The 22,691-nt window shown below is 40.1% G+C and overlaps 1 protein-coding gene across 7 annotated transcripts in view; it reads right to left on the bottom strand.

The window, feature by feature from the left end:
• Positions 1-22,691, bottom strand: part of CLASP1 (cytoplasmic linker associated protein 1) — a 147,994-nt gene that overhangs the window by 17,929 nt on the left and 107,374 nt on the right. For 4 of the 7 annotated variants that reach the window (XM_082763318.1, XM_082763316.1, XM_082763319.1 and 1 more), the window contains 6 exons: positions 14,109-14,252; positions 12,732-12,838; positions 4,759-4,909; positions 3,542-3,788; positions 2,566-2,759; positions 691-819 (listed from right to left, as the gene is read on the bottom strand). In XM_082763318.1, the coding sequence (XP_082619444.1) occupies positions 691-819; positions 2,566-2,759; positions 3,542-3,788; positions 4,759-4,909; positions 12,732-12,838; positions 14,109-14,252 (972 nt within the window). The remainder of the gene's footprint in view (positions 1-690; positions 820-2,565; positions 2,760-3,541; positions 3,789-4,758; positions 4,910-12,731; positions 12,839-14,108; positions 14,253-22,691) is intronic. The other 3 variants (XM_082763322.1, XM_082763317.1, XM_082763320.1) reach the window with 1 other exon arrangement.

The raw sequence follows: 22,691 nt of genomic DNA, 5'->3' as shown, positions 1-22,691 counted from the left end.
GTGGTGTTTACCATGGTTCAGTTCAAACTTGCGACGTGCACAAGGTAGAAAAGAAGATCCAGCTTGGAAGTTAAGCTGTAAAGATTGATCTTTAATGTAATTCGATCCACTTTGTATATAACTATCACGTCCCCATATTTTTTAGTCTAGAAGAATAATTTCATTTCAGTTTTGCATACGAGTTCTCTCACATTATGAAAATGCAAAATTCACCTTTCCCCCAGCTTCCTCCTCTATTCCCCAACCTTCTTTTCAGCAACACGCCCTCTTTGTCTACTTTCTGCTGTTATTCACCAGTTCTGAGTACTTCATCGTGGCCCAATTTCATCATTGTTTTCACACACAGCTCTGTTAGAACATGGCCTTTGTGTTCATCAGTACATTTCCTACCCTTCCCTGCACAGATGGAAGGACCACTCTGCCACAGGGCTTCAGTCTGCCCCAGAACAAACAACCAAATCCTGGAAAACTGATGGCCTGCAACTCCGGATAGTTCCAAACACACTTACCAGCTCTGTCAGTCCCACATATCTTCTTCCTCCTTCAGCAAGTATAAACCCACCCCCTTAGTACTTGTGAGACTTGCTATCAAATTGTTCCACTGTTGAGATGAGTCAACGTGCTTGCTTGTTAAATCTCCCATTTCTTCAATATTGCTTTCCTAGCAGTAACACTGAAAGGCTCGCTCACCTCCTTGTGGGAATCCTTATGGGCTTCCAGTGTTTTCATGATGGTCAACTCCGCATAGTTTTTAAACCTTGCTGGCTGATTCCGTAAGATCTCTCTAAGGACTCGCAGTGCCAGGGCTCTTATTGAATGCTGCATCAAGAGAAAAAAACATTAGAAAAAGTCATTTCTCATCCAAATTGTATTTTGAAGTAAATTCTCAAAGCTCCCTACGCCATCAGAAGTCTTATATAGCTCTACCAGATCCAGTAGAACAAGCAGTATGCTCAATAACTAAAACCAGAATTGGTCTCCTTGCTTTCTTTTGCACAAAAATTCACGACTGTTCTCACTGACAGAAACAGAGCTTTTTTTTTTTTTTTTAAATCCATACTCTCTTGGCAATTAAGTCCAAATTTGTACCCAAAGGAGCACATTTCATGCTTTGCTCTTCCTCTTCTGCTTAGCTTTGCAGATTTCAAACTGGGCTCCATCCATGCAACAAAGCTGTTTCTCATGTACTGATGCAGTAAATCAATGCTGTTCCTGTAACTCCTATGGAAATTACTTTCAAGAACAGTCAGTCATTGTAGTCACTACTGACCTATGTGTTAATCCTTTGTATCAAAAGACCATTAGCAGAAGGGATTTATAACACCTGCTTCACTTTCACAACTGTTACATTAAGTTTTTGGCCTGCAGCCATTCCAAATAGATTCTATCATTTCAGCAGAAGAACACTTTACCCTAACACAACCTTTAAAGCATGCCCTCTGCTATTCATCTGCAAAACTCAGATTAGCACAATTTATTTTACTTAAAGTCACCAGATCTTCATACACATATGATGCTGTTATGATTAAACATGTAGGACTACAGCAGTTCATGCCAATACTAAGAACAATTGTGAGAGTACACCAACCATTTACACTGCCTTGGAATCATGATTTTATTTCTACAAGAGCACCATATACTTTATAAGCAGTATACAAAATACAATTGATTTTGATTCAGATTAAACAGAAAAGAACTGGGAGTGCTTTTACGCCTACATGCTGTAACATTTAGATGGAGCACGGCTCTGATTTGAAGGCACAGCCAGGGTGCTGAGCTTTTATCAAAATGTCACAGTGCTGCAAGCTGAACAAACAGCCCCATCTGGAAAAAGTAAAAGCCTCTCCTGTAAAACACCGCTTTGATCAACTACCAAAGATAAAGCTGTGATAGTAATGCAGCATGAGTTCCTCCTGTCTACATCTGTAGCTTCTTTTAATACTTTAGAACAAGATCCCCTGTAAAAGCAGTTTGCTCTTGATGAAATCCATCCTCTAAGATCTAATAGCCTGGATCTTTAACCTACACAGAGAAAAAAAATATTCATCTAGGCTGCCTTTACTCTCCCTTTTTGGGGAACGGGTGCAATGTGGCTAAGAGCTATTATTATGGAATAATGTGCATGCATTACTTTGTATATGTATTAGGTAATAGTATTCATTATTATACTATGTATTATGTGCCACATAATATGTATTATGTAATGATATTATGTAATTTCATCCTAATTTGGAAGTGAACAACATTTTAAATCTTAATTCTTACAAAATTGGAAAATAACTTCCTTTCCGACTCTAGTTCAATTTCCTAGTTATTTGCTACTAAACACTCTGAAGGGAAGGGAAAAAACTGGAACACTTCAGAGTAGCTTGAAATTCGTCACTGAGCACACTGACAATGAAAGCAGTCAACAGCCTTCAAAGGAAGAAAAAATGAGCAGTGCAGCATCACTGAAGAGTTGCAATACAAACACAATAAATTTGATTTAATCTAACTTGCAGAACCTATCACCCTAGATAAAGGCAAACGAGCTAAGAAGAGCTGAGACAAAAATCTACATCTCACATCTTTGTCTCCAAGTGTCTCCAGCAGCAGGAGCAGAATGGTTTTGAAATGTTCCTCCCAAACTCCGAGATTATCTTCCCTTGTGATCTTCAGAAGTTCCAGGAGAGCTCCTTTTCGCTCCTCCACCCGTTCATTGTGGTTAGAGAGCTCTTTCAGAAGGTCAGCCACCAAATCCGAATGGTCAATGGGTACTTCTAGGACAAAGGGCAGCAAATCATTTGGGGAATGGGGAAAAGATCAAAGATGCCCATATTATTAATCCTCTACAGAACAAAGTGCACACAACAAGCCCCCCCTCTCCTGCCCCAGTCATCAAATCCCAAGTGGCCTAAGTTAAGCAGGAAAAAGGACCTGACTAGCCCAAAATTTCACTCAAGTTCATAATACTGCTCATGAGTCTGCACACAGCTTCTAACAAACGAAGAAGAGATGATGACTGTATTTCCTCCAGTTCCAATAATTACTTCTACAAGACGAGAACCGCCAGAGTTTGTCCTAGACACTCACACCCAAAACCAGTGATCACATGTATGACATTTAGATCAAAGTAGAGTGAGTCATCAGTACACTGCAGAGGGATAAAGCTAAGGTGCAGCACCCTTTAAATGAAGTGGAATGCTCAATAACAGCGAGCTAATGAGTCATTTCAGTTTAGAGTAGGAGGTCCCCAGAGTAGTGTCCCTTACAGATGCATTTAATTTAGACTCTTAAGGGACTAGTTTGAGACAAACTCCAGGAGGAAGAGAAAAAAACAAAACCCACATTCAAACTGCAATTTAACATTTTCTTAATTGCCACAAATCAGGTTCTGCTGTTACATGAGAACACAGGACATTCCACGCCAAGCCTTGACTCAGGTACAAAATAATACTCGACATACGCATTGACAGGCATGTACCTGAGGAGCACTGCACGCATACAAATACCAGGAACAGAACAAGCTGCCTGCAGGTTTACAAGATAAGCTAATACAAACCATCCCGAAGCTGATCCATGTCATCATCAAACACTGCTTCCTTGAGGGCAGTCTTGTCATAAGTGTTAATTGTGTCGGAATAAGGATAGGGGTTATACTCTCGAGCACGTGGCCCTGAAAAGGCGCGGGGAGGCTGGGTGTTCAGTAAGGAGGTTTTGTTATCTAGAGCCATCCTTCCTCCTTCTACAATGTCACTGCTTCCGCGGACATCGCTAGTAGGTACCGCAAGGCCACCATCTCGAGACACCTGGGGATCCGACAGAAAAAGTCGTGAGACTCCTCAAAACCTGTAAAAGCTGTACGCCTTTTTGAATCCATTCACCATAGGATCATGCATCAATTAATTTTGTATAGAATCCTTTATTTCTGCATTATTCTCGAATAAAACTTAGATTATCACCTCTTTCCCTAGCTTATGTAACAGAAGTATCTCAATCACAGGGCAAAAAGCTATGCTAACAGTCCTGAATATAATGTCTCAAGCTCTGGGTAATGACTAACTTACTAAGGAAAAGAAAATTAAGAGAATCAGTATCTTTCTTACGAAACCTCATGACCAACTGATAGAGGAAGCTAGATGATTGCCATTTTTGTTTTTCCCATGGTTGCCATAGAGGAGATTAGATGATTGCCAAGGGAGATTAAAGGTTGGACTAGATGATCTTAGAGGTCTTTTCCAATCCTATGGTGCTTAGCAAGCTAATGTGAAAGGGACAACACAAGAGTCCCAAAGAAAAAATATCAGACCACCAAGAATTTTTTGCTTTGAAGGCTAACAAATTACTAACCTGAACTTGTTCGCCCGGAGAGGAAGCAAAACTACCATTTAAAATTGACACAAATTTTGAATTCCGTATATTTGATTAAAACAAATGGTATCTCATGTAATAGGTAATTCTGTAACCAGTGATGCAGCGTAAGGCACCACATGAGTTGGGCACTCAGAGTGATTTCTTCATACATGAGACTTGCACAGTAATCCAGTAAGTATATTTCACAGGAGGTTAAACAGTTGTAAGGCAGCAAGGGACTACATTACTGGCAACCCAAAATTTAGGGATAGGAAGTTAGTAACCAGAGACTAACACCTGAAGGGAAAAACAGACCAAGAATAACTGGATTTTGTATGTACACTAGCTAACAATCCAAAGCCAGGTTTGAAAACAACGTTGTGAAACTTTACCTATCTCCAGATATTAATCAAACCAAGTACTTACAATGTCACAGTCTTTCTTTCCATCACGTTTAATTGGTTCATTCAGATCCTCTTGACTACGGAAACTAAATTTTTCAATCGCTTCTGTGACTCCACGAAGAGAGCTGTAGATTTCATCAGAATTTAGGTTCTCCGTGTCATAATCCAGCATACTAAAGACCAAACGTATATGAAATGTTACATATGAAATTGGAAATAACTTTTCACTTAATCAATAAATGTCAAGTTGGAGACAGATGATTTGGCGTACCATTTCTAACAGTGATTTGTAACAAAACATGAATGGAATCAAAGCAGACTTCAGATCTGAGTCTCCCCTCAAACTGAGCTAAATCTAGGAGAAGCTCGACTGAAATCAGTGGTATTATATTGCTGTGATTGAGGGCAAATAAGGTCCACTGTTTGTTACATTCCACAGCAGTGAGTATGCTAGCTTCTATCAACCAAAAACCTAGCGCCATCATGGTAATGGTGTTATTTAAAAAGAAAAATAACCACTATGAGAACTCAAAGGGTTGTGACAGCTGGTGGAAAATAAATCAACAAACTAAGTTTCATAATATAACAAATATACTCTGTCAATGGATTCAAATGCAATAGTTTTAAATGGAAACAGAAATGTACCTTGACATAAAAGCTTAATCTAATATATTCCAGTTTTCACTTAGAGAGTAGAAAAAACAAAACTACTTGCAAGATGCCTTGATAAGAACTACTGAAATATTGAGCCTAAATTTGAGAATTCTCTCACTCAAATAGAACACTTTCTTGCAGCCACTTTCTCAGAAATTCCTCATCAGCGTAAAGCCACACGAGTTTTGGGATTCCTTAAAGAGTTACCCAAAATTAAGTACCATGAAAAAAAATGCCTAGCATGCAAGGGCAGATGATACAAAAAAAGACGTGACTAGGAGGAGAAGCTCCTACATGCTTGGAGGAAATTACAAAGCAATATTGGCAGGGCTTTGCTCTATTCAGGGAGAAGTTGAGTTTGCATGACAATCAGTTTTCCAAGAGAGACTTTATGAAGAGACCCAGTAACTGAGAACAATTTCTCTGGGGGAGTGTTGGATCTTAATAGAGCCAGAAGCAAAGAAACCAAAAGAATTTAAGACATTTACATCAAGTTGTTTGTCAGTAAGTGGCAAGAAGTGGCTCCCTACAGGGGTGAATTACTATTTCTTAGCATTTTGGGAAGGATTACAGGATGGGCTTGGAGAAAGATGGCTGAACAAAGAGCCGTGCTCCTTTCTGTCTAAAGAAAGATTCCCTGTGAGATGGTGAAAAGATACTTTTCCCTGTGAAAAGTATCAAAAATAAAAAATCTCCTTTGAATCCTGATTACACAACCATTATTTTCTATAGAACTGAAAGTAGGATGTTAATTATCTAGAACTACTACTATTTTTTCTGGAAAAAACTCAAGAACTTTAGACAAAGGGTAAAATTGGTGTTGCCTGATTCCTTTGGGATTAACACACTGAAAATAGCCATAATCCCTGGCTCCCAAGCAACGTGCTCGCTCTACAATCACTCAAACCCCAGCACAAAGTATTCTGGCAGAGAAACCAAAGAACAACTCCCTGACTTTAAACAGTGCCTGTCAGGCCAGGCCTGGCTAGGAAGAAAGAAGCCACTTGAACAACAATCAAGACCAGGAAACAAAAGCTGTTTATAAACCTACAAAAGTCAGAGTATTTAGGGCCTTTCAGATAGCTGAATGAAACTAATGCACTGTGATTGCTTTCCAGACAAAAAAAAAAAAAAAAAAAAAAGCGGATGCAGATTTTTGAGTCTTTTTAAGTTATCAGTCAGGGCTAGGACAATATTTGCTTCATACCATCTTGAAAATATTAATTTTGCACTCAAACATATTTAATTCATAGATCTTGAAGGGTTCTTCATACAATGCTTAAGTGAGCAATGGAAGGGCCATTACTGAAGGTATATATATATGACTGTAACTGTGTATCCACGCCACGAGATGAAATGACTTACCAAAGGCCACACAATTAAATCCACGGAGAAAAATAAAGAAATCATCACAGATGTACTGACATTAAATCTTCTGCTAAAGTCACTGCTTCTTTCATCAGGAATGAATTTTGCCCTATGCTGCTCCTAAAGTACAGATGAAAGTATATACTCTGCAATGCTAAATGACTACAGAAATTTCTGAATGAAGAACCACTGGATCTAATGAGTTTTCCAAAACCACCTTTTAATAAAATCTGAAGAACCCAGTGATTCCATATGTCAAGAATAAGCCTGTGTAAGAGATCACATTATGGCTGTGTTTTATACAAAATAAAACTCTACATGTAAACACCCATGTCTACTGACAGCATGCGTGCTGGAATACTTCACAGACAACATGATGGGGGAATAAAAAAATAAAAAATGGAGCTACACCCACCTGCCAGGGGTGAAAAGGCACAAAAACAAAAGAGTGATGCAGAAAACTAGAAGAAAGTCACAGGGTGAATAGGAAGTGAGTAGAGATGAGTAGTGTTTAGGGATGTCACAACATTATTTTCCACGTTGTGCTGCACTAAAACAGTAAGCGCTCTACAAGTTTGTCAAGACACAGATTTTAAGTTTTCCAGTCTGACATGAAACGTTTTACTTCCATAAACTATTATTCAGCTCCCAATTCAAAAAACGTGTAAGTAATCAACAGTTTAGGATCCTGAAGCAGTACACAGTAACCCACCTCTTTGCACTTTCAGGCTCTGGGCTGGAGTAAGTACCAAATTATTCCAAACCTGTCAGCTAATGAAATGAGGGAAAAATTATTCTAGACTAGTTTAACCAGAAAAATCAACATGGATCTCTTCCACAGATTTTCAGTATTCTAGAACAGAGTCATAACATGGATTTGATGCTTTAAATCTGCTGGTGTTCTTAGAATCCCATATTCTGTATCTTTATATTCTTTTTCAGTTGTCACAGACTGCCAGATTTTCAGTCCTCCAAGAGCTATTTGTTTGGGTTTGTTTCAATAGTTTACATTTAGGAACAGAGAGACTGCTGCCAGAGTATAAACTTAAAAAATAAAATCCAAGAGGTCTGAAATTAAATTTGGATTCAGATTGGTTTTTGATTAAAACAGTATATAGCTTTGGTCTAGTATACTGATTAAATACATAGATGTTAAAATTAGCTGTCAATAACCTCTAAACCTTGTGGCGAGGACATAGGATTACAATTCTAATTCCACACAACCCATTTCCAAGATGTTCCACAATACAATCACTGTGCAAGCAGCTGGTGAAATCCCATACATGTCCCCCTCACCGTCCTATCGATGTTCACTACTGCGGTTTGAACGTGTTCACGTGCCACTTCCACAGCAAATTGAAGGACGTGGCCTGCACTATCACAACGCAACAAGCGCCTGCAGAAAGTGCTCAAGAACTGTGTTCTGCGTCGGAGTCTAACTGTGAAACCTACACTCATTCAGGAAATCCAGGAGGAAGAAGTCAGCTGGAAAAAGTCACTTGGAGTTTTTCCACTCGTGTGCCGCATCTTCCCAACCGAGTGAAGAAGCAGCTGACTGCCCTCTCCCCGCTCTGAGAGCTAACATCAGCCCATTTGCTTTTTCAACCAAATCCTCTAAAAATCATTTCCCACGTCTGAACAAATCCTGTGGTAGGAAAGGTAAATAATGCTGTGACATCTCAGACAAGTTGGTTTAACAGGTAGCTTGTTACCTGGGAGAATAAGAGCGCCTGAAAGTCTTGTGGGAAGGAGCGGTGGGGATGGAGTTAGGCTGAGAAAGGGGAGGGGGGTGCTTCGACAGCCCGTCTGCACTCCAACCCCAGAACCGACTGCAGTGATCAGAGGAGAAACGAAAGAGAAAAAACAGAGAAAGGAGAGGGAGAAAAAAAAAAAAAAGAAACTATAATCTGAGTGGCTTAGTGCTGTCATGCTGCCTTGGAGAGAGAAAAAAATTAATAGAAACAAAATTAAGCAAGAATACTCCATTGAGCCCCTTAAGTCATTGCTTTGGCCTTTATTTCTCAGTTCCACTTTTTTTTTTCTTCCTCTAACACAAGGATATGGATCACACAAAAATAGTCCCTGGTAAACTGCATAAATGGATATAGTCTCTATAAACAACACTTAAAATGCTCTAAGTGAACCATCCCTGACCATGCATCTGTATCCAAACGCTACACAGATATTTGCAATCAACAGAATTTCCTGGAAGAAAGGAAACCCAGAGTTGGACTTAATGAGTAAATGAAAATCAGTCGCTAGTGTTAATGCATCATGGAAACTGGGGGCTTGGCCCTGGTCTTCGTAGACAAACCTGGGAAGACTGAGTTAAACCCAGCCTCCAAGTCAGTTCAAATTTCTTTTCAAACTTCTGCGTGGGCCTTTGGCTTACCAAATGATAACATGCCTTTGTGTCAAGGCATCGGTGTGAATTTGTTTAACCTTTGCTTTTGTCCTGTTCCCTTTGCATCACAGAGATTTTCCAAGTCATCATCTAAGCAACAATGTAGACGCTGGAGATGGTGGAATATTCAGGATACCACTTTGTTTCTATTAAGTATGTTTATCTCAGAAAGTCACATTTGTGTACACACAAGTGAAAGACACAAGGAGATTAGAAGTGGCAAACAAGCCAAGAATTGCTCCAGAGCAAATAGCAGCACTGCCAGTTGAAAACCCATCTGAAGTGTGGTGTCAAGAAATGCAGCTGTTAACCAGAAATAAAAGCCAGCTATTACAATCAACTATTACAGAAATACACACGACAGCCAGACTGCTCCCACAGCTCAGATCTCACCTACCTGCAAACAGGCCACTGAACAATGCAGGCTTGTCCTTATTGTGTAAGGTGGGTGGCTTATTTTAGTTCTTTTTCCACACCCTGCCTTGCTCAACTTAATACAGAAACCATTAAAGTTTACTTTTAATGGTATTTTCAATTAAAAACAAGCATGTAAGCTTTTAAAGCCAAATAAAATTATGTGGTTCCTATGACAAAAATAAGCACAATCATATGTAACCAAGTTTTCATCCTTTTATTTTGATATATTTCCTCTTGGAAGAATGAAATTTGTTCTTTTAGTAATTGGAACTATGTATAGGTTTTTGAGCTACCAATGAAGGCAAACTTATGTATTGTTATTACTTCAAATATTCCTAATGAATTCTAAGTGAAAATTCACAACCTGCATGTGACATCTTGGCTCATTTGCTCATCAGAATGGCATTCATACACTGGAGCAATTCACAGCCTGGTATTTTTCTTTTTGTCATACTGTGCCACTTACTAAATCTAAGAAGATTCTCTCCATCCAACACAAACTCATATCCATTCTTCTGAGCATTTCCCAGGAAACAGTCTATCTTCTTAGTCAAGAACGTTTTTTTTGTTTGTTTGTTTGTTTTCTCCTATTGTTTTCAGTCTTCCCAAGTGCCCTCCCCAATTTTCTTCTTCTGAAAACACTTCCTTTCTCTATGACTCCTCTCCCCCAGAACTATCAGGACAACAAAAGCAGGTACAAATGCAGAAGCAACTCACAGATGCAGTGCGTATGTCCTAGTGACCATGAAAGCAGAACAGTATGGAGCAAATGCAAGCAGAAAGAAGGGCTTTGTCCAAGGCCCTGAGAGCAAGTAATCCTTCTGAACACACTAACAGCAGGGACTACACAATGTGCGGAGCACACATGATCATCTTGGTCAGCAGTTTAGCTGGTGGCATCAGCAAAGTCCACTTCAACCAGAACATTCACTATCCAGGCAGTTCAAATACATGTAATATACACACAAAACTAAGTCACTAGGAATTCATTTGGGATGGCAAAAATACATGAGAAGTAATGTGACCTGAGGGCAGTTGCAGACATACTTGCTATAGATAGTATCAATAAAGCTTTGCTGATTCATACCGAGAACATGGCTCACAAACCATTAATTATATGGGACAGCTCAGCAGCTTTTTTTTTTTTTTTTTTTTTTTTTTTAATAACCCTACAAAACCCAAACTATCCTTTCTACATGGGAGGCTAGATATCCCAGCCCCCAAAACACAGTCATCTTTATACATGACTCCTCCAATCTGTGTATCACAAGGAAGTTCAAAGGAAAATGTAATCCTCAAAATCAATGCTGGCATTGATTTTTTCTGTAACCCCAAAACAAGAACTGGAGCTAATCTTTTCAATCAACTGCTCTTGAGCTGCCTGTACAAGGCATAGGCATGGACAAGGTAAGCAGAGCCTGCACACAAGATACCCTACCAGGCTAAGATACTCAGACAACCTTCATACAACCCTTTGGGAATGGGCCCCATAAAAGATATGGCAAACCTGGTTTCAAAGAATGGCTATACAGAGAAACAGCAGTAACATTTATCCTTTTACACTGCTACCAGAATGACCTGGAACAGCTCATTTTTCGGGTTTGTAGAGAGAAAAGTCATGTTCTACATCACAAGATGAATTGCAAACCACAAGCATTTACAACGGGAAGATGACATGCATGACATGAGGTGATAAAAATGTAAAGACAAACTGAAGAGCAGCAAGTGAAGTGGCAGAAACGAGTTGTGTCACAATGGCAAAACTCAAAATGTACTGTAAAAGGTTGTGAATGTATAAAACGTGCCACATGCAAACATGGCCAAAGACTCAGTCATTGGGAGACATATCTCAGTTTGTAATTCCCATGACAAATATCAATCAGCACTGCAACAATACTCAAACTAGCAGAAGAGGAAGCAACGTTGTTGGAACCATTCCCCTGAAACTCTACCACTTAATTTCTTAATGAAACCTTTGTTGAAAAGCCTCATAATAGGCAACTCGACCTTGGCTTGCAAGCTATCAGTCTAGTTTTGGATTACAGCAGATTTAGGGTCACAAAGATGTATTTAGATATCCAAAATTTCCTCAGGAAACTGTGCCTTCCTCATATGCTGCTGGAATTAGTCTAACTGCTGCATTAAAGGCTAACAACCTGCGTTTTAACTGACACATGGAACTCAAATGCCTAGGCATCCCTCCAGACAAGGTTTAGCAAGTCACAACAGGGCTGATCAAGAGATTTCAGCACCAATTACTATAAAGGACTATGAAATGCAGTCCTTGCCCAGCATGTTTCCTTCTGTCTCTCCTTATGACTTAGTGAAGTGATGAGGCAGGGCAGGCAGACAGCAGCAGCTTTGAAGTATCCTCCAATATTTCTATGGCTCCAGAGCACACTGTTTAAATCCATTATCTCTTCTGCTCTCAGTTTTTCTGTAACCCCAAAACGTACATTCCAAACATTCAAGAGTCCGTGTTTACTCAGCACAAAGTTTTGGAGTGGATTAATGTATTCTCGCACAGCATCTGCAGCTTCAGCAAGACACCTAATTACAACAGGCACCCTGCCCAAAGGATCAAGACACTACTCTGCTAGTGAGCAACCAGGAGGGTGATTTGCAAGTTGTTCAGCAATAAAATACCATCTCTGCTTGTTCTGCATCCTTAAAAAGCACAAGAGGGGAAGAGGGGAGACTTAGCATTTCTCTCAGCAGCACAAGAACTGCACTAGTGAGATGAATTACAGATCACTAGGGTATACCTAAGAAACAGATTCCCAAAACCCTTGATACCAAACCTTTCATGTACTTTGTGATATCTGCAGCCTAAACAAGACCTCATTTCTAATACTGCTATTCAATATTACCTTTATTAAATCCACAAATGTGATTCTGGAGAAGGCCTAGCTATGAAAGAAAATTAATATAAGAACAGACTTTAAGGTTACGCAGATCAGCACGAGGACTCAAACACTGAAGGCAATCACCAACCATGTATTACCGTGTTCAAAGCCTGTTCCTTTGGAGCCATTTACTGTAAACTTTTGGTGTCTCATTTGTTTTCAAAGTGAGTCATATTTTGAAAATGCATGCTCAGTGTTGAAATCCTTTAATATTTTGTAAGTGGTTTAATTAACCTGCCACATTACCTTGGAGACAGCCCACCATGGGAACAGTTGGTAGGTGAAGTTAAGGGGCTGGTTCTGCTGCTGGAGTGCCGGGAAGGAGTCCGACCAAGGGTATTGCTGGGAGAACCCTGGCACAGATGCAGGAAGACAGGGATTAGCAGTGTGTTGCAAGACACAGAGGAATACACAACAACAGCAACAGGTCCAAATATTGCCTTTGTTTGTGCTAGACAAGCTTAGAGAAGTTTTGGTTCTTGCTCCTAACCTAAAAGTCTGCAACCATGGCTCATGTAGTCAGAAATAAATTCTTGAACCTACTGCTAGAGGATCGAGAAGCACATGCACCCTTTTCTACAATCCAAAGAAACTGTAATTTTATCTCTGCAGCATGCATGCAAACATAGCCAGAAGAATGGTTTAGCAATCCACCAAGCTACCCAGGTTCTCAGACACTATTTTCCAGGCTCCAAAGTATGCAGACCATTACCCTGGCAATTTAACAATTTAATTATGCAGCTATTTTACGCATTGTCTAACGCATTGGGATTGTGCTTGTTATGAGCATAAGCAAGCAATCCAACTTATCATTTTTCCACTGGCCTGCATAATCATTTATATTGCAGCAAAATGAGTAGAAACCGTTCCCAATTCTGACTTAATTCACACAAGAGGAAGTTAAACGAGGTAGAAGGGACTAGAGAATCCAGTCCTTTCTCCTGGAAGCTTAATGCTGTAATTCTAGCTGACACAAAGGTCTATTTGTCTTTATGGAAGGGCAAAGATGGGAGGGTTCAAATTCCAGCAAATTTCACAAGATTTCCACATTAAAAAGACAAAAAAATATCCTAATCCTTCCTGCTCTGAGGGGAAAAAAGGTTTAGAAGCACAATTTAATTTTCTATTAACATATTCCCAGAGAAATTAAAATATGCAAGTTCTCTACATAAAATCAAAACAGAAGGTAACAGTTGTCAGCTGAGGAATGAGACCTCTCAGGTTCAATTAAAGATGCTGCAAGCTTTTGTAGGGACAATATATCATCAAATGAACTGATTTTAATAGTAGCAGTACACCCAGTAAATCTGAGGGATCAGGGCCTCTGCTTTAGCCAAAAGGTCATTACTGGCAGAATTTTCAAAAGCACCAATGACTTGGAAAGCACAAACCCAGCAAACTTTCATGTGCTTCTCAGCTTTTTTTTTTTTTTAAATCTACATTTGTTATGACTGTATTAAACTTAAAAATAACTTAATTATTAGTTTTAACAACCCCTATTAAAGCAACATCAAACAGAAGCCTCCAAGACAACAGCTACGGATAGTTTATGCTACTGAACATCTGCAACAGCTTATCAGGGAGCTTTAGTGCTCTGCTGTTTGCAATAACACGGGCTCTCACCACACTGGTGTTACTGGAGTTCTTGAGGTGGTTGTGCAGGAGCTTGGTAGCACCGTCCTGGAATGTTTTTGGCAAGGCACCAAGTAACATGGTAAACTCAGGAGTGTTCAGTTCGAAGAGGGAAATCAGGACGATTTGCGCTGCCTGAAAAGAAGAAAAGAAAAGATCACCGGTCTTTATTCTGAGCATGCATTCTGTTGGCAACAATCCTTATGGCAAATACATGTTCCATTAAGAAGATTCCCATATTAAACTTCTGACACATTCCTCGTCAAGCGTCACAAGGAATTACTAACTGCTATCATTACCTTTTCAGTTCTTTGAGCTTACAATACACTTTGGTGTTTGTATCATTAATTTATATCAGTAATTTCTCAGATGTGTACAGTGTACTCAGGTGTGTACTATCTTACAGCTAGTGAGAAAAACCTTATGCTCCTGTCCAGCACATATTTTCATTGAAAAGTCACTCCAAAAATGTTCAGATAAGTATGAAGAATCTAGAACTACAATTTGTCATTCCCATATTACTTATTCTAAGTGCAAAAGGGACTAAAGTTCTCTTCCCATCCCAGTTCCCTTCCTAAGGATCCAACAAATTTGTTTTATCAGACAATCCCTGCTCCTGTTTTCCCACCTTCCCTTGCTTCACCATTGAGGCTGTTTCAGCAACAGAAGTCTGGCTCAAGTGGAAGATCTACCAGGAGGGGGAGAAAAACCTTTCCCTCATCCCTAGACATCCCTAAAACCCCACCAGACTCTCTAAATTTAGGGAGTGTAACCAGCAAACCACCAAAACAACTGGCAATTTCACCATTACTTCCACTGTAAAGGGTTTTGCTGTATCTGTCTGAAGAGCTGCTGGCAGAACAGGATCTCCACTAACTCCATAAGTAAACATAAAGCTCTGCACGTCCTGAACTAAGACAATGGGATAAAATGGGAATGAAAGCAGAATAAATCACCAAATACAGATCTACAAGAGTAATTAATACCACGTGTTCCTAACTAGATTTCCCCAGCAACATATAACCCACATGGATTGCACCAATACTGCTTCCTTCTGCCCCTGCCTTGAGAATATATGAAGATACAATATAAAAAAGTGATTATAAGGACAGTAAAAATAAAGCAGTGGTGGAGGACATCTGCAGTGCCACCTTCTCCAGCTGTGGTCTAGCCATTGACACACCAACATCCAGAACATGTATCTGGATACAAAGCTAACAGGCTAAGAAGTGAGGCTACTTGTGCTTTTATTTTGGAACAGCACACAAACAGGCTTAGGAAGAGCAGACACTTGTGTCTTACCCTTTGGGAACTTTCCAACATTTCCTAAAAATGAAAAATAACTTTAAAGAGAGCAAAAATATAATTCACTATTGTGGGGATAACTGTACATTCATTATTCTCATCAGCTCAAAGGAGAAGAAACTTTTAGTAAATAACGTGTTTGTAAAGTTGTGATAATTAAGTGTATCTGCAGTTCCCTGTGAAGTGGAATCTGTTAGCAGATGATGAACTTGGGTACACAGAAACCCTTTCATAGTGGAGGAGCATCAAAGCACCTCATTGTTTCAGTATACAAATTGCAGTTCAAGCTACGCTGGTCCTTCTGCTCATCTGGTCAATTTGCAGCAACACAGCTTTGTGTAGAAAAACATTTTCCATCTGTAGATCTCAAAGTTTAACAAGTAACATCCTTTCCAAATAGCCAACAAAGAAACTGAGGCACACAACACTCGACTGGCTTCCACGGACTGCAACAAACAGGTCTTCAGACTCTTCTTTTCAGACAGATCACGCTGCCTCCTGCCAGAACTCCCACTGACTTGAACAGAAACACAGCACGTCATTATTCACTTCGCACTAAGATCTACAGACGAGAAGCAGGGAGATAATTTTTCCCTGTGGTTTTCTTAATCCCAGACTCTACCATCATCTGGCCTGAGTTTTGGGCAGCTCTGTCAGGAAGCTTGCATGGTATCCAACAGGCAGGTGTATTTCTGTCAGTCGTGATCAAAGAACTTTAAAGGTTTCACCAACACACTATTTTCTGTAATAAAAATATTACTGTGAACAAGATCTCAAGATCAGCATGTTGAACTGAATGCAGAGTGACAAGTCATGCCAACATACAGTCACATTTGTGAACGCCATGCACATCCTGAACTGTTAGGAAATGGACATGCGGATCTTGTGTCAGAACAAGCAAATCTCACGTACATGAGGATAAAAAAGAAAAAAAAGAAAAAAAAAAAAGGAAAATTGATCAAGAAGGTTCCCAGGTTTAAAAATTGCTCAAAGACTAGAATACCTGGAGATATTCTAGCAGTCAGGTGCTGCCCACGGCACAGCAAGGCAGGAAAAGATTTAAGATACCTTTGCTCCACACGTGTCATCAATGGGTTAAAAATAAGATCAAACTTGGAAAACTCCTGTGTAAAAACAGCAAAAAAAAGCACAAGAGCATGTGCTCTCTATAACGCGGTATTCTGGAGGTATCTTTCTTGTGGTGTGCCAGAGGGGTCCAAAAAGCATCTCACAGACCTCTGAACAAGAATTTCACCAAAGCTCCTCCAGAGACTCTGTTCCTGTGGCTTCACGTTGAAGCAGAGGGTTACCTAACTGGTACAGGTTAGCCCTGACACACAGACACCGACAGCACCAATGCTGCACTACAGGAATCGCTGAAAACTTTCAGCTCCCATCAATCAGCTCAGTTTTGTTTCACTTCTTTGTCTTGGCTGTAATGAAAACAGAACTGTGCCCACCCTCCCTCTTTGCACAGACCACAGCTTGTTTTTAGCCCTGTCTGCCAGGCTGCCAGTATTTTGTGTACACTGTGCTCTCCAGTAGCTTTGTTACTGCCTGCAAGTAGGTCATTGGGCTTTGAATGGGGGGCTGCACAGTGGCTCACAACGTGCATACTCTCATGCAGCCTCAAAGCAAGCAGACCTATGGTCTATACTATTTGAAATAAAGCCAAGGGCTACTACAGCCTGTGAGTGGTGCTCCAGTAAAGCTCTCAAAAGCAAGGGCAGAGCTATGCGGGTTAATCTTGGCTGTGTTGTTTTTAAATAGTCCTTATTTAGTATACATTATCTAGTTGAAGGGCTTTTTTTCCCCTTCAAATAGTCCTTTGAGCTTTCAAATCTGTGAATTCTCAGCCTGTGACCGATTAGAGAACATTTTCATAATCAGTGGTCATTTCTGAAAATCTCAGTCCTTGTTTCACTGGATTACTGAAGGAGTAGATTAAAACACACCAGTAACAAAAATCTACTTCTGTACATAACGTACAAACATTCTCCATGCAACACTCATGCTTGATGACATATGATTTGAAGAGAGCAATACCTGAATTTCCCTTTGCCCTTGCATTCCCATACCATTACCATGGAACACTAATCCATCTCCTTTCAGCGAGAAATAATGTAGACCCTATAGATTATCTAATCTTAACGAGGCAGCTCTCTGCTGGCTCGAGCTAGAGAAACCCCAGTAAATAGCCTGCCTGTGCTAGTGAGGGGGTCTGGCTCCATGTCAGGTTGTTGAATCATTTGCAAAGGATTGCTTATGCAACTTCATTATTTTCCTTATAACAATGCAGCAAGAGATCAGGTTCCACAAGCTGGCAGCAGCTCCCAAAGTTTCATATTTATGCCAACGCAAAAGTCATGCTGTCTGACTGCCAGCTGCTGAAGGGACACAAGTGCTTTTGCAACTTGGAAGGTTTTGTTGCCGTTGTTGTTTTGCCTTTTTTTTTAATTATTTTATTAGAATCCAGTAACCTCTGCAAATTAGTTGAAATATATTAAAGACTTTTTGAAGCAGCTTGGGCTCATCATGCAGAGTGATCAGGCTAACTGGAAAAATGTTAAGGGGGAATGCTGTCAGTGGCCTAAGCTTAATACAAGCACCTTATGGTTGCTGCTGCAGCTGGTCCGATAACAACCAAGCAGAATGAGCAGCTACTTGCCTGAACTATTTGAAAACAGTTTTCAAGTTACTCAAACCTGTATCAGCGATGGGCTCACTACATTATCAGCCCCATAAAAGGGGAGGACCCCGAACTGTTAAGACACAAAACCAAAAATTAACAGAAAAGCATAAAGCCAAAAATTACTTGACACACAGACACACTTTCTTCAAGCTCCTAGTCAAGGTCTCTTTACACAGCTAGACCATTGAGACTGCAAACTAGATTAGTGTGATTAGTACACATAGCTTTTAGTCTACCTGTTTACATTTCTCTTCCAAGTTTCCTTCACCAGGCCCTGAGGAAGCCGCAGTTGTCCTAGCTGGCAAATCCTCACCTACCCAACTATGCATGGTCTAGGTTTGACAAACAGGAAAGTTGATATTATTTAAAGAAGGCATTTCAACTAAATCATCTAAACAGTACACATGCTATCTTTTTGCAGAAGAGTTTTAATCAGTTGCTTGCTTAACCTCAAGAAACAAAAAGCATTAATACTTGATTTAACTACAGGAGCATTCCTTTCAGCAGAGGGCAGCAGTGACTGAAAGTTATATTCAGCCACAATTCTCATGTTTACTGATCATCCATCCCTTAGAGCTCCTACGAGGAGCTTTGGCAGCTTCCTGATGATCTCCATAACTGCTTGAGAAGCCCTGCTGAGGTGCAGAGCCTCGGTGGCATGCTGCTCTGAGATGGCACCAGGGCATCCCAGGAACAGGAGCCTGCATCTGCCCGTGTCTATCCTTGCAGATGGGTCTCAGAGTTCAGAGCAAGATACAGTCGAGAACTTGCAAACTCATGACTCCAGCCTGGATGTCAGCCTAATAGACCAACATTGTCTACAGACACCTTCTGTAATGTGATTAGTCTGAAGAAGGTGCGCGTCTACTCACTTTTGAAAAAATATCCTCTGTATGCTTTATTCATTTCACCATTCAGCCTAGGGTAAATGTGGTTTTGGTAATGTAAGGCATACTGGAACAGAGAGACACTCATGTCCCTTGGACTTACACTAATCTGCAGATCAAATATAGATCCACAAAGATCAGGAGGCAACAGAGACACATTAGGCAGCTTGTATTAGCACACATTGGCATATGGCAATGCTTCGATCTTCTGATGAGCGCAGCTGATGTTAAGTGAGTTAATTCACTTCCACTGAGTGTTTAGGGGCTTTAAACAAGCATTATTGAGGTGTACTTTCCAGCAGACAATTAACTGTGATTGGGCACTAAGCTAAAAAAAATGGCTGCCAAACAAGACCGCCTCTTTGTTCCCTTTTTGGGTCTATAATCAGATGAGAATAGCCATCCACATTACTGATATGGTAATATGAAACATCATTGTCATCAGTTCGTACATAACTCAAGCACATTAGCTTGATTTCCAGTTTTTAAATATACAAATTCCCAAGAGATTTGTATTAGAATATGCTGTTTACATCCATATCCTGAAAAGGAAGAAATTGCTTTTAAACAGATTTACATATAGAATTAATATACAGATTAAATCCACACTGTTTTATACAGCACACAATATATCATGAAAGGTTTTTACAAGTCCCAGATGGTTGCATTACATGTGTCAAAGGCATCTCAAACAAGTGCCAACTAGACCTATGCAGCACTGAATCACCACATTCTCATTACAGCTGTAGGATGGATTAAGACTCCCTATGCATGTTGTTCTTCTGTCACCTGGTCACAGCAAAGACTTGTAAAAATGTTCAAATTACTTCAGGAGAGCCAGATATTATCCCAGAAGTCAAGCTGATGAAGGCTACACTGTGAATAACTGCTTGTTATGAAATGGCATGTGAAGTAGAAATGGGTTGAAGGAGCTCCTATGGTACGCCTGGCATGATGTAGGTCTGAATTGAGAGGGTGATTCCCACACGTAAGCTAAGGAGGAAGAAAAGTTTCTGAAGACTGTAACAAAAACATGTCCTTTAAACTGCAAGGAGTTTCAAATCTTGATTTTCAAAATAGACCTGTCACTTATACCCATATAGGTGCACATATATTTTTCTATAGATGGCACGTACACAAAAATATTTTGTCCATACACATAGCATAAGCATGAATATTCACATTCTGTGAAGCAATTTTTTACAACATCAGGCACTTACAGTTTGAAGCAAACTGAAAAAAGGTAACTACTTCTATTAAAAGCTAAGCATCAGAGGATCCTATAAGGCTGTACAAATCCAAGAGATTCACTTTAAGGAAATCTAGCCCTGAGACCATGTTTCCAACAAGCATGCCATGATTTTCTTGCAACTAATGCTGGGAAAAGCAATTTACCTTACACTGCGTACAGTAAAAATATTTGGGCTCTCATAGCTCTCTAGCATCAAATTCAAAACAAACAGAAAATGAAGGCTACTGTTTTGGAAACAGGGTTAGGACACCAAGATCCTTTTTGTTCTAACAGCATTAAATCAAGTAAACACTGAAGTCCACCAAGTGTCAGTTTTGATACATTACGCTATTTTTCCCCTAACACCAACTAAGTTAAAATGCCTGAAAGGAGTTGCTCTTTGCATTTAGATCTTGTCTGACTTCTTTAGTCATCTCCTTTGACTAAAAGGCTCGTCTCAGAAGTACGGACACAGTCCGTAAGCCTGAGATCAAACCCTGAGGCCTGGTTCTCTGGTAACTCGATCCCTAACGGAGTCAATGAGACACGCAAGTTGTAGGCATATTGCAAAAATGCTGGAGAGCCCTCCAAGCCAGAGAGGCGAGGCCCTGCCTACTGGGGAATATTAAAACGATTTGCCATTCAAAAGCATTTGTGTAAATGCCCTCTCCGTCACTGCTACTGTAACAGGCCATGGTCAGCAGTATTCATTGCCCAACGCTTAAGGATGAATGATGCCATGTCAGCTCACCAGGAGTCTTTGGGCGTGCTTTTGCAGTGAAATTTCTGTCACAGAATTGCTCGACTCAGCCTGACACTAAATAGAAAATTCGAGCTCCAGCAGAGATTTTAGAGGTTTCGTGACATCAAGCTGCAAAGGAGTCCAATTTCATTTCCTTAGTAGTGTTTGCTTTTCTGTTGGTTGCTAGTCCTGTTATAGACACTGAAGCGTTATTTTGCCCAAAGTTTCTTCAGGTTTTAGGTATTGTTTCCTTTTCAAAGTGACAATATTCAATATTTCTTGAGAAACAACATCTGGGACTACTAGTTGAAGAAATATCTGTTGGTTGTTTGAGCATATGAAGAATTTGTTGCTGCAGCTTTCTTTGAAATCTTCCTCATCTTCTAGACTAACTCAGATTCTTGACTAATCAGTTATTAAAAAAAATTGGTCCCAAACACATTTTCTTTGCACATCTCCAGACTTCACCTGCAAGCTAAGTGACAATCCAAGGACCGCCCTACTACCCCTTGGTCTGAGGGGGACTTGATCTTCATGAAAATACAAGTAATATAAGCACTCTACTGAGCTTTTTGATTCACTATTACATGTCTAGTTTCTTACCTAGTCCCATGCACCGTCTGTACTCAAGGGCAGCTCAGCCAAACCCAGTTATAAGGGTGACGGTTGGGGGAAAAAAAAGTTTCCCCAGTTACGTAAGTGGAAGGCAGAACACGATGTGCACATGACACGAGGCTGCCCATAATGTGTAAAAATAAAATCAGCCTTGTAAAATAAAACTACCATATGAATGTTTCATCAACAGAGAAACGAGGCAGGATACCTGGCACAAAGGACAATTTCTTCTTCCCTGAGATTTGAAGCCCAATTCACAATCATGCAAAAGTGATCTTGTCATTTATTAAGGGCAAGCTGATTGGCAGGACAGTGGGCAGTGGCACTGGCCCTTCACCTTGGGAGGCCTTGAACCCCTTCAACCTGTGCCAAGTCCAAACACCAAGATCCTGCACGTCCTCACAGACACCCCACCCCTCTGCGACACTGAGTGCTTGTGTTTAATAAAAACTTCCATTCACCCGAGCCCTGGACACGAGGCTTCCTTAGGCTTTGGCCTGAGTCAAATTAGAAGCCCTCATTCTGATTTCCACTCCTAAATTGATGTCTCCTTTCCAAAATCGAAGTATTTTCTCACACAGAACCCAATCCTGTAATCCAAATTCAGTAAGAATTTTACATTTATAAGGATTGCAAATTAACTTTGCTAGCAGTATTAGTGATAGCACAGTGCAGTCACTGACCATGACCATGTCCTCAGACCAGTCATTAACTGGGTTACCATTTTGTGCTATTTTTCTGTGTGGTAATTAACTGGCTTTTGTAGAATGATTTCACGAAATCATATATATATATGTGTGTGTGTGTGTATTATATATTATATATTATGATATATTTTTAAACAAAAATTCAACATAATTTACACCCTGTCAATAGAGAGGAAAAAAAATTCAGACGCGTTTAGACACTAGTATTTAGTGTCACATAGATCTATGCCCTGCCCGATGACATGTTCTGCTCAGGGAAAAAACAGGATTCAGCTGCATGTGTACAAATCACCAACAGGTGCTCTCACTGCATCCGAGGGCAACATTTGAACCCCATCTTAGTTTGCTGTGCAATGCAGCACAATCTGTTTCTACCTAATAGCTTTTGTTCAGCA

The sequence above is a fragment of the Aythya marila genome, assembly GCF_965140915.1.
Source record: "Aythya marila genome assembly, chromosome: 6".
NCBI lineage: Eukaryota > Metazoa > Chordata > Aves > Anseriformes > Anatidae > Aythya > Aythya marila.
Note: the sequence above shows the minus strand (reverse complement) of the source record. Positions and strands in the feature narration are given on the sequence as shown.